The sequence below is a fragment of the Salvia splendens genome, chromosome 2, assembly GCF_004379255.2.
Source record: "Salvia splendens isolate huo1 chromosome 2, SspV2, whole genome shotgun sequence".
In the NCBI taxonomy this organism is placed as follows: Eukaryota; Viridiplantae; Streptophyta; class Magnoliopsida; order Lamiales; family Lamiaceae; genus Salvia; species Salvia splendens.
In genome coordinates this window covers 10116944-10128340 of record NC_056033.1, presented here as the reverse complement: position 1 = coordinate 10128340, position 11397 = coordinate 10116944, and the positions used below count along the sequence as shown (strand labels likewise).

Genomic DNA, 11397 nt, shown 5'->3' with positions numbered 1-11397 from the left:
AGCATACTTTAGGCCTGGCGGAAGTGTTTTCAACTCCTTCTTGGGAACATCTTTTTCCTGGGGCAGGGGGTTCTTTTCTGCTGCTCTAGTCGTCATCCCCTTAGTCGATCCAGGAAGATCTTCCTTGCTTGCCCCATAAAGTGTCTCCCTCGATCTGGCTAGCTCGGGCTTGGTGCAAAATTCCAGAATTGCTTCTGCTAGCTCTTCATCTGACAACTTGCTCGTATTCATTGCTTGGCACCAACTGGCCACCTCCCTATCAACAGCATGACTCATCTCTGAGTTCTCAATCTGTCCCTGCATTAATTTAGTCTCGAGGTATTCCTGGACCAAGGGGTTAATGATATCTACAGAATGCATATTTTCAACATCAAGTGGCTTCTTCATTGCCTCATCTATGCTGAATGTATATTTATCCCCATTGTAATCGAGACAGATAGTACCATCAAAGACATCAATGATAGTCTTAGCAGTTCGCAGGAAAGGTCTCCCCAATAATACTCCGCCAGACTCTACAGACTCATTATCGCTCATCTTAATCACATGGAAGTCAGCCGGGTACAGGAAGTCGTGTACCTTGACTATTACGTTCTTGAGCACTCCTTCAGGGCAGATGCATGACCTGTCCGCCAATTGGATCACAACCTTCGTATCCACCATACCTACTCCCACTAACCTCTTGTATATGGACAGGGGTAACACATTTATGGATGCTCCCAAGTCACACATAGCATGCTCAATTTTTACATCGCCGATGGAAATAGGCAAGGTGAACATACCTGGGTCATTGCATTTCGAAGGCATCCTCCGCTTCTGAATTACCGCGGACACATTCTCGCCTATCAAGATTTTTCCACTAGGTCTAGCCTTCCCAGCTATAAACTCTTTGATGAACTTGCTGAAAACTGGCATTTTCAAAGCCTGTAAGAAGGGTAGATTTATCTCCAGTTTCCCGAAAATATCCATAAGATCCACTGGCTCATCCTTCTTTTTCTTTGCCTCTCCTCGGTTTGGGAAAGGTTTTGGTCGTTTCCCGGTTCCGGAACATTCACCTGCTGAAGATTCATCGACTCCTTTTTTCTCTACCAATTCCGGTTCTGGATCTAGGAAAAATGGTTCGATTGTCCTGGGCAGCCGTTTCTCTAAATCTCCTGCCTGAAGTTCATCTCTAACTGCAGGGTTGCTTTCAACCGAGTTTCTTGATTCAGTGGTTTTTTCCTCTGTTTCCTTATCCTTAATGGGGGTCGTGACCTCTCTGTACCTCATGACCGGCCCTTCGTACTCCTTCCCAGATCTCAGCGTGATCTGGCTAATATTGGCTTTGTCAGGTGGTCTTACCGATGCAGGAATCTTGCCCTCGTTTCCCCGCATATCACTCAAGGAAGTAGCTATTTGAGACAACTGTTTGGCCAACATATCCATTGCCGCCTTCTGTTCTTGCTGCGCATCCTGAAGCTTGTGGACCACATCATTGTTCGACTGTAAATTGTTCTGAATGTGCTGCTGGGAACTAACGAGGTCGTGAACCATCTCATCAAGGTTCCTTGGTCTAGAGCTTGGCTGACTAGGGCCTGGCCCTATATTTTGGTTTGTTCCACTTCCTTGGCCTGGGCGAATGTGCCCTTGACCTCCTGGATTGTTGTTGAAATTACTTCCTTGACCTGGGTAAGGTGCTTGGAAATTCCTTTGATGTGGTGGTACATAAGAATTCCCTTGATAATTTTGATTCTTGTTTCGCCAGGTCGAGTGATCTCCTTGATTACGGTTGTTCCAATTTCCTTGCCCCTCATGATTTCTCCAGTTACCCTGCCTCTCGGGCTGCGGTGCGGACTGTATACTCAGTTGGGGTGCTGGCTGGCTTTGCTCGTTTTCAGACCATCTAAAGTTCGGGTGATTCCTCCAGGGTGCATCTCTTTGTCTTCCTTGGTTCCAACTTCCATCAGGATTCCAACTTCCCATCGCGTTCGCCTGGGCCTGGTAATCACCTTCCTGAGGTCCGTAATATTGCTGGAGTTGATTATCTACTGGACCTAACAACTTAGCCGTTTCCTTTGGTGCGGCTGTATTAGTTTTTCCGATAGCATTCAGCAAGGCTTTCTCCAGCCTATCAATCCTTGCTTCAACTTTGTCATCCTCCTGCTCCCTCAATGTATTCACAGAGCCTCTTCTCACAGCATTCCTCGTACTGTCATACGCCTTCTTGGCGTCGATTAATCTTCCCAAAATCTCTCTTGCCTCACTTCCTCTCTTTCTTGTAAAATTCCCCCCGCTCGAGGAGTTCATCAAATCCTTAGACTCGGGAGTTGCCCCTTCATAAAACAGAGAGTAGGTCTCTGCCTCTATCATCCGATGATTCGGGCATGCGTCCAGCAATCCCTTGAACCTTGACCAGTATTGGCTCAATGACTCATCGTAACCCTGCTTGCATTCCACTATCTCCTTCTTCAGAGCGTTCGTCTTGTTGGATGGAAAGAAGTAATCTAGGAACTCCAATTTAAAGTCCCTCCAGGTGCGGATAGAATCCGGGGGTAATCTCAACAACCATGTATTTGCCTCCCCCTTTAGAGTGAAAGGAATCGCGCGCAAGCGATAGTCCTCCTCTGTCGCATCATTAGGCCTCTTTTGAATGCCACATAACTTGCTAAACTCGTTCAAAAACTCGTACGGGCATTCACTCCTTCGCCCAGAAAATGTTGGCAAGACACCTAACACATTCGTTTTGATCTCAATAGATCTCTGACGTGGGTTCATCACTATTGCGTGTGCTGGTTCTCCATCGAGATGAGCCGTTAGTGACCCTATTTCTGGATCTGGGTCCGCTACGTGTGCCATCTCAACTTCCTCTTCCTCCCCTGTTTCTGACTCTGTTTCCGATTCTGGTGGGGACTCCGGATCTGTTCGTCCTGAAGATTCCCAGGATTCGTCACTCAAAAACTCAGTCGGGAACGGATCTCCCGTCGTGAACCCTGATCTGGTAGTCACAGTGGAGGCTGTATCCTTGATCTTCCAAACGAACTGACCGTATTTCCAACCAGACGAGTTACTCCGGTGGAAGCTCCTGCTCATGTACTACAAAGAAAACGGAAAGAAAAAGTAAATTAAAATTATTCACACCAAAAACTCTAGGCACTAACACAAAGTACGCCATCCATCCCCGGCAACGGCGCCATTTGAAACGAGGATTTTTTTTTATATCGCGTGTGCACAGAAATAGATCACTGCAAGCGCTTGGTCAAGACACCACGCTCCTTAAATCCACTAGAGCACAAGGTCTAGGAACTTAAGAGAACATAAAGTGCTTGGTCGTTGGACACACATCGACTCCCCTTCAAAAAAATATAAATCCCTCAACCCGAATACTATGAATTAGTATAGGGAAGTGGGGTCGATCCCACAGAGATGGACTCGCAAAGTAGTGCTCAGAGACTTTGGACAGACAAATGGCTGCTGCCACGCAACAAAAGGGTTGAGAATTTTAAACTAACTCTAGACCTAGGCAGAAAATGTAAATGCTAGACCTAGGACATGTTAAACTTGTAAATTCAGACTTCGACAACAAGAAACATAACCACTTCCTAGACAGTGTAAACAACTACCTAATCTAGCTAAACAGAATATGACTGAAAGTGGGGACCATAATTCCAAAAATGGCAAGTACGGAAAGAACTGCAGATTAACAAACTCTGACGCTAGCTCGCAGCAAAATGCATCCTCTCAACCAAATTAAACTTGCAGATGAACAAAACAGAGCAAAAAGCGAGATTCGAACAGAATATAGAGATTTGGTCGTCGTTATCTTGCTGCAACTCGGAAACACATCAGATCTGCGTACACTAGACGGAATGAAAGAAAAACACGTAAACTAAGCATGAAAATCAGATCGAAACTACTCAGATTCACGTCGGAATACTTGATCCACTCCGGATCCAAGACATCCGAACCCAACAACCAACAAATCCAGCAAATCCAACCAAAATTCTTCCACAATCCAACTCCAATCTCCCAGATCTGACCATTAACCTACAATAACTCAGTAAACAGCTGCGAAACGCATCCAACTCAGACAATTTAAAAACTCCAAAATCTCAATAAGCGAAACGATCAAACCAGAAATCAACACAATCGCCATAACGGAAAATCAAACTTGCATTTAAACCAGAAACTATTCGGTGAAAACAGCGAACCGAGCTTCGAACAACGAAGCTCGGCAGAGTAAGTAAAATGCGGAAAGCGGAAAATAAATTGTTTCTTCGCTCCTAACAAGAGCGGTGTTACACCATATCGGAAGCTAAGATGAAACCCGAACGTGCGAACTGAGATCTCCTCAAAACTAGTATCAAGTGTGTGTGTGGGAAAGTGAACTAAGCAACAGGCTGTGGTGAGGTCTCCCCCGGGAAGATCCCTCCAGCTTGCATGCTTCTGCCTTTTATAGATGCGGACATAGCCCTTGAGTCTTCGTAGAAATCCCTATTCTACCCTTCAACTCTGGAGCTTCCTCCGTCGAGCAATTCTCTTCATAATCGTTCACTAAATCGCCAGTTCCTCGACCTTGTGATTTTTTGGTCTTCTTTCCTGGACCTGGCGAATTCCTTCACACACCTGGCTTAAAACGTGCGTTAGTCCTAGTAAAATCACGAATTAAATCCCTAGACCCATGCATGAAATTAGCCTTATCAATCCTCTCCTTGTATATTGAGGAATTATCATAAGCTTCATTCCTAAATTCATCAAGTAAGTTGAGGTGAAGCTTCCTTTCCTTGCCGGCCTTGGTGAAGTCCATGTTCATTTGCCTCACCGCCCAATATGATGAGTGCTTCAATTCAACCGGGAGATGGCATGATTTCCCAAATACCAATTGGTAGGGTGACATCCCAATCGGCATCTTGTAGGCCGTCCTATACGCCCATAAAGCATCATCAAGCTTGAGAGCCCAATCTTTACGGTTGGAGTTGACACACTTTTGCAATATTTGTTTGATCTCTCTATTGGCCAACTCGGTTTGACCATTGGCTTGTGGGTGATAAGGAGTTGTCACCCAGTGTTTCACTCCATGTCTTGCTAAGACCGCCTCTATCCACCTATTGCGAAAATGAGACCCTCCATCACTTATGATAGCCCGTGGTGCGCCGAATAGCGTGAATATGTTCTTTTGAACGAATTTAATCACCACCTTTGAATCATTGGTTTAGGTAGGAATGACTTCCACCCACCTTGACACATAGTCAACGGCTAGTAGGATGTAATGAAACCCACTAGATGGAGGAAAGGGCCCCATGAAGTCAATGCCCCACACATCAAACAGCTCGACTTCATCAATTGTCGTCATTGGCATCTCCTTCTTTTTAGAAATACCCCCCATTCTCTGGCACTCATTACATCTTCTCAAGTAGTCTTGGCAATCTTTAGTGATGGTTGGCCAAAATAGACCACTTTGGAGCACTTTCATAGCAGTCCTGTTAGCTCCAAAATGCCCCCCACTAGGTGCGGTGTGGCAAAGCATAATAACGGACTCCCACTCTTCTTGAGGGACACATCTTCTGATCACCATGTCGGCGCATCTTCTAAAAAGACAAGGCTCGTCCCAAAAATAGAACTTCACGTCGTGGAAGAACTTCTTCTTTTGATAATCCTCAAGTCCTTCGGGAATCACCTTAGCAACAAGATAGTTCACAATATTGGCATACCATGCCACTTGTCCCTTGGCCACATACAACAAGTGCTCATCCGGGAATTCTTCATTGATGGCCAACTTCAACTTCTCATCTTCATTTGTATGCTCTAATCTTGACAAGTGGTCCGCCACCACATTCTCACATCCTCTTCGGTCTCGGATCTCCAAATCAAACTCCTGAAGGAGCAAGATCCACCTAATTATCCTTGGCTTTGCGTCTTGCTTCGCAAAGAGGTGTCGGATTGCGGCGTGATCTGTGAAAACAATGGTCTTGGCCACTATGAGATACGGTCGGAACTTGTCAAAGGAGTAGACCACTGCCAACATTTCTTTCTCAGTAGTGGTGTAGTTAGCTTGAGCAGGGTCCAACGTCCGACTCGCATAATAAATCACCCGGAATAGCTTATCTCTCTTCTGTCCCAAGGCCGAGCCGACCGCCACGTCACTCGCATCACACATTATCTCAAAAGGTTGAGACCAATCCGGCGAGATGAGAATGGGGGCGCTCACCAATGCCTCCTCCAGCTTCTCAAAAGCCTGCAAACATTCAGGCGAGAAATTAAATTTCACATCTTTAACCAAAAGATTACAAAGAGGTTTAGCAATTTTCGAGAAGTCCCTGATAAATCTTCTGTAGAACCCGGCATGCCCCAAGAAGCTCCTTATTCCCTTCTCATTTGTTGGTAGGGGCAGTTGCTCAATAGCAATGATCTTTGCCCTATCGACCTCCAAACCACCTGCAGAAATTCTATGCCCAAGTACAATTCCATCTCTAACCATTGATGCGTAGCATATTTCTTATACTTTTCCCCCTAAACTACACATTTTTATGTTATTTATAACTCATCAAGTTGTATTTGTATTGAAGTTTAGGAGGGTTGGAAGCTGGAAGTTCGCCGGGTGAAATTGGCAAAGCATGCAGAGATCAGAAAGTTCGCCCGGTCGGGCGATTATGAGCTTCAAAACGCCCGGTCGGGCGAAACGCGTAAAAGCATGAGGAGAGTCCAGAAAGTTCGCCCGGTCGGGCGATTCTCCAAGACACAAAACGCCCGGTCGGGCGTTTCCCGCGATGCACCCAGTAGCATTTCGCCCGGTCGGGCGATTCTTGCCTCTAATTTCGCCCGGTCGGGCGTTTGTTTTTTTTTAACTGCAATATTGCAGTTTTTGCGGAGCGATTTTTGTGGGGAAGAAAAGTAACGGATGGGACGTGAGAGAAGAAAAAATAAAAAGGCTGCAAGAAGAAAGGGGGGAAAAAAGGATTGATGGGACAGGCGATCAGAGGGGGATTGAATTGATTAAAAAAATTGAGGAGCTTGATTTGGGTAATTGGAGAAGCACGATTGGGAGTGATAACCAAGACTTTGTCTTGGATTTGTATTCCATGGTTTTAATTGTTGACTCTCCATTTATTATTTTCCCTGCTTTTGATATGCTTGGCTAAAAATCTTGGTGTTGCTCCAAACATGTAATCGGATAATTTGTTCGTGTGATTTATTCTATGTTCTTCTTTATTTTATGATCGTCGTTATCACAATTTTATTGTTTAAATCTATTACTTTTGGTGCATCATTTGTAGTAGATACTTATTCTTATTCAAATGTCTCTTTAACTTTGAATAAGATGGATCATTGTGATAATGAATTATCAAATAGATTTGTTCAAATGATAATTTGATAATGGATTTCTTGTGCTTATAATAATTGATCTTTGAGTCTCGCGCTTCCGTAGGATCCATAGATTAATGAAAATTAGCTTATAGAATATGTGTTCAACTATTCTTAAGCTATTGTATGTCGAGCATGTTCAGTGCTAGCATCGAGAATTGATTTCATAGTCCCGTAATTCATAAGATAGAATTGGACATTAGAATAAATCACTGTTTTATCCGTGAATGTTTGGAGTAACAACTTCTTCTCTTCATTCGTCTCAGTCGTTTAATTCCCTGTAATTGTTTTTGCTTGGTCTTTAATCAAAATCATCAAACCAAAATATCTCTTATTATGTCTTTTCTGTGTTTTGGAATTAAATAATTGTTTCCTTCCCTGTGGATCGACACCTTAATTTACTACACACGACCCTGTAGTCTTGCAGCGAAGTAGTAATTTTTGGGTTAATTAATTGAACTTGAGTGTTATATTATCTTATTATAATAAACCTGAATTTACACATCAAGTTTTGGCGCCGTTGCCGGGGAAGGCAATAGATTGTTTAATTTCTAGTTTGTGTTTTGTGTTTTATTTGATCTTTCTTTTTATTTTGTAGGTACTCATTTCGTTTTCTTTGGAGGTGATAGCCATCTACCACGTCTGGACTTGAAGACGAAGGAGTATATTTTCTAGGTGACATTTTCTTAACTCTTAGTTTAGGTAGCTTAGTTGTTCACTTAAGCACACACTTTTTATAGGACTTACCCCGAAGTTGTCGAGAGGTCTCGCTTTCGGTAATAGGAAATATATTGTGTTGTGTTTGGTGTATTTTCTGTTGCGCAGGATAAAAAATAAAAAAATAAAAAAATAAAAAGTGAATGCACACGCGATCACAAGGTACACCACCGTTTGGACTACTCTGTTATCAAAGAAGAAGCAAGGTTAGAGGTTCAGAGTTTGAGATTTTCCCGAACTATTCGAGTCCATTCAGAAGTAACCGACTCTTTGGTGAAGAAAGGGATCAGGATTCAGACGGTGAATCGATGGCAGATAACAATGAGATTCCACCACCCGTGGTGAGGTTTGGCGACACTCTGAGATCGGGAATTGAGCACCCGGGGGAGTTCGCTTATGCAAACGACAACGTTAATATTCCACCTCACTACATTAGTTTAGTGAATGGGGGGAATCTATTTCATGGTAGGGATGATGAAGATCCGGTGAGTCATCTCAACGCCTTCTACGAATTGACAATCTCGCATAGACCTCCTAATGTGGAGCATCATCGGATAAAGAGGGCGTTGTTCCCATTCTCGTTGAGGGAGAAAGCAAGAGAGTGGTATGATTCACTCCCGGGCTAGCAACATTCCAAGAGTTGAAGACATTGTTCCTCTTGGAATACAACTCTCCAATGAAGATTGAGAAGTTGAGAGAGGAGATCACTTCATTCCGATAGAAGTATGATGAGTCCTTCGCAGAAGCTTGGAAGAGATTCACGGAAATGATAAGGAAATGCCCAAGTCATGGTCTAGCTCCGGGGCATGACCTCTTGAAATTCTACAAAGGTCTCAACAATGAGGGCACGGGACTAGTCACTGCAGGCTCAAACGGGAATTTGGATGATCTAACACATGATGAAGTGAGAGCCTTGTTTCAAAGGTTGGCCAACAATCAAAGGAATTGGCACAATCCAAGAAGAGGAGCTGATAAGGCAGGAGATACGTTTGGTGCTACAAAGGATGCGGAAAGAGTGACCGCAATTGAGGCTCAACTGGCGGACATTAGCACTCAAATGTCGTCGATGACAAAGGCAGTTAAATCTCTTCAATTGACTCCTCAACCCCAAGCTGTGACTGTGATGAGATGTGGGTTGTGCCAAGGCGGGCATCATACTGATTAGTGCCCAAGTCTTCAAGGACCTCCCGTGGAGGATGTGAACTACATTGGTAACAATCGCCAAGGGTTCAACCAAGGCAACCAATACAACAACCAGCAAAATTGGAGGCCTCAACAAACGAGTTGGAATCAAGCTGGTCCTAGCAATAACTCGGGTAATCAATGGAGGAACAACACTCAACCCCCGGGTTATGAGAAGAAGCCATCCGTCGAGGATCAATTGGGACAGATTCTCTCTTTTATGTCTAAGAGTCAAAAGGAGAACGAAAATTTCAAGGACAAGACAGTGGAAAAGTTTGGACAGATGGAGGCTATTATGAGGAATCTCGAGACTCAGATTGGACAGCTAGCTACAGCATCACATACGAGGATTCCTAACACCATCCCAAGTAATACTGTACCCAACCCGAGAGGCAATGAACAGTGTAAGGCAGTGGTCTTGAGAAGTGGTCGTGAGTTGGATTCGACACCATCAATGGACGGCCAAGGTACTTCCGGCATCTCACACGCAGGGGCGGATGAGATGTTAGGCTTGCATTCCTCGCACGCAGGGGCGGACGAGGCATGTAAGGGAAGTCCCGCGTTGGTGCATGGTGCCCAACATGGTCAAGAACAGGCTGCATCCGGCAGCAAGGGACATGGTGTAGAATCCGAAGTAAGTGAAAGGTTGTCAGCAGAAGAGAAAGGAAAGCAGAAAGCAGAAATGGAATCAAAGAGACAGATGATGACAAGTCCAGCACTAGATCCGAAAAGCAAGTTCAACTTCCCCGATCATATTCCTCCTCCACCATGTCCACCCAAGAGGAAGAAGAGGGTCCCTAAAGAGAAAAGCTTTGAGTGGATGATGAACGTGATCCGGAAAGTGAATGTGGATGTCTCATTAGTGGATCTCTTCACTAATTTCCCCAAGTTCTTCAAGTTCTTCAAGGACATGATGGCAAATAAGGAGAAACTTCAAGATGAGGGGATAGTGGCATTGAGCATGAATTGCTCACAATTGATTTCGGGAATGATGCCAATGAAGAAGAGGGATCCCGGAAGTTGTGTGATTCCTTGTGAGATCGGGAATACAATCTTCACAAAATGCCTATTAGATCAAGGATCGGGGATCTCACTTATGGCTTTGAAAACTGCTAGAGCCATTGGATTAGAGAAGAGGATGGAACCCATCGACATTGCTCTACAATTGGCTGATCACTCCATTGTGAAGCCCACTGGAATAGTAGAGGATGTCTTGGTCAAGGTAGACAAATTCATCATCCCTGTTGATTTCATAGTCTTGGACATGCCCGAGGACAAAGAGGTACCAATTTTGTTTGGTAGACCGTTTCTTGCCACGGGAGATGTGTTGTTAGGAGCTAAAGACAACTCTGTCACGTTTAGAATTAATGGTGAGCAAGTGACCATTAATGTGGAGAAAGCAATGAAGCATCCTAGTGATGCAAAAGCGTGTTTTAGAGTTGATGTCCTTGACAAGTGCATCTTTGATAAGATGTGTTGCTCAGCTAGAATGGAAGGAAGCGTATATGATAAGGGGAGTTTGGAAAGAGACTTTGGTTCGACAATCAAAGTAGATTTTGATGAAAGTGAAGATGCTCAAATTGATCAACCAAATCTAGAAAATGAATGTGTGGTGGATACTTTTGTAGATGATGTGAAACCTTCAATCGAAGTACCACCAAAGCTTGAATTGAAGCCACTCCCAACGAATCTGAAATATGCCTTCCTTGGTGAGGATGAAACGTTACCGGTTGTAGTATCGGCCTTGTTGAATAATGAAGAGGAATAAAAGTTAATAGAGCTATTGAAGTCGCATAAGCAAGCTCTAGGATGGTCCATCGCCGATATCAAAGGGATTAGCCACGCAATATGCATGCATAAAATATTGATGGAAGAGGGAGCTAAGCCGGTAAGGGAGAGACAAAGAAGGTTGAACCCACTCATGCAAGAAGTGGTTGAAAAAGAGGTGAAGAAATTGTTGAAATTTGGTATGATCTATCCCATTTCCGATAGTGAATGGGTTAGCCCGGTGCAGTGTGTACCGAAGAAAGGGGGAATAACCGTGACCGTTAATGAGAAGAATGAAGTTTTGGCAACTCGATTGGTGAACTCATGGAGAGTTTGCATGGACTATAGAAAGTTGAACACGGCGACGAGAAAAGATCACTTTCCGTTGCCATTTCT

The 11397-nt window shown here is 44.1% G+C and overlaps 1 protein-coding gene and 1 non-coding gene across 2 annotated transcripts; one reads left to right on the top strand and one right to left on the bottom strand.

The window, feature by feature from the left end:
* Positions 1–8740: 8740 nt before the first annotated feature.
* On the bottom strand, positions 8741–8847 carry LOC121793195. Its single transcript, XR_006049033.1, has one exon. It is a non-coding gene; the product is annotated as a small nucleolar RNA R71 (small nucleolar RNA).
* LOC121773301 lies at positions 8819–11002 on the top strand. Its single transcript, XM_042170134.1, has 3 exons — positions 8819–9172; positions 9218–9701; positions 9825–11002. The coding sequence occupies exons 1-3, from the start codon at positions 8819–8821 to the stop codon at positions 11000–11002; spliced, it is 2016 nt and encodes a 671-aa protein (XP_042026068.1).
* The last annotated feature ends 395 nt before the right edge of the window (positions 11003–11397 follow it).

Coding starts and splice junctions, on each gene's coding strand:
- LOC121773301 (XM_042170134.1), top strand. CDS start 8,819: ATGATAAGGAAATGCCCAAGTCATGGTCTAGCTCCGGGGCATGACCTC. Junction 9,173..9,217: donor CTCAACCCCAAGCTGTGACT/GTGATGAGATGT, acceptor CATACTGATTAG/TGCCCAAGTCTTCAAGGACC. Junction 9,702..9,824: donor ACCATCAATGGACGGCCAAG/GTACTTCCGGCA, acceptor AACATGGTCAAG/AACAGGCTGCATCCGGCAGC.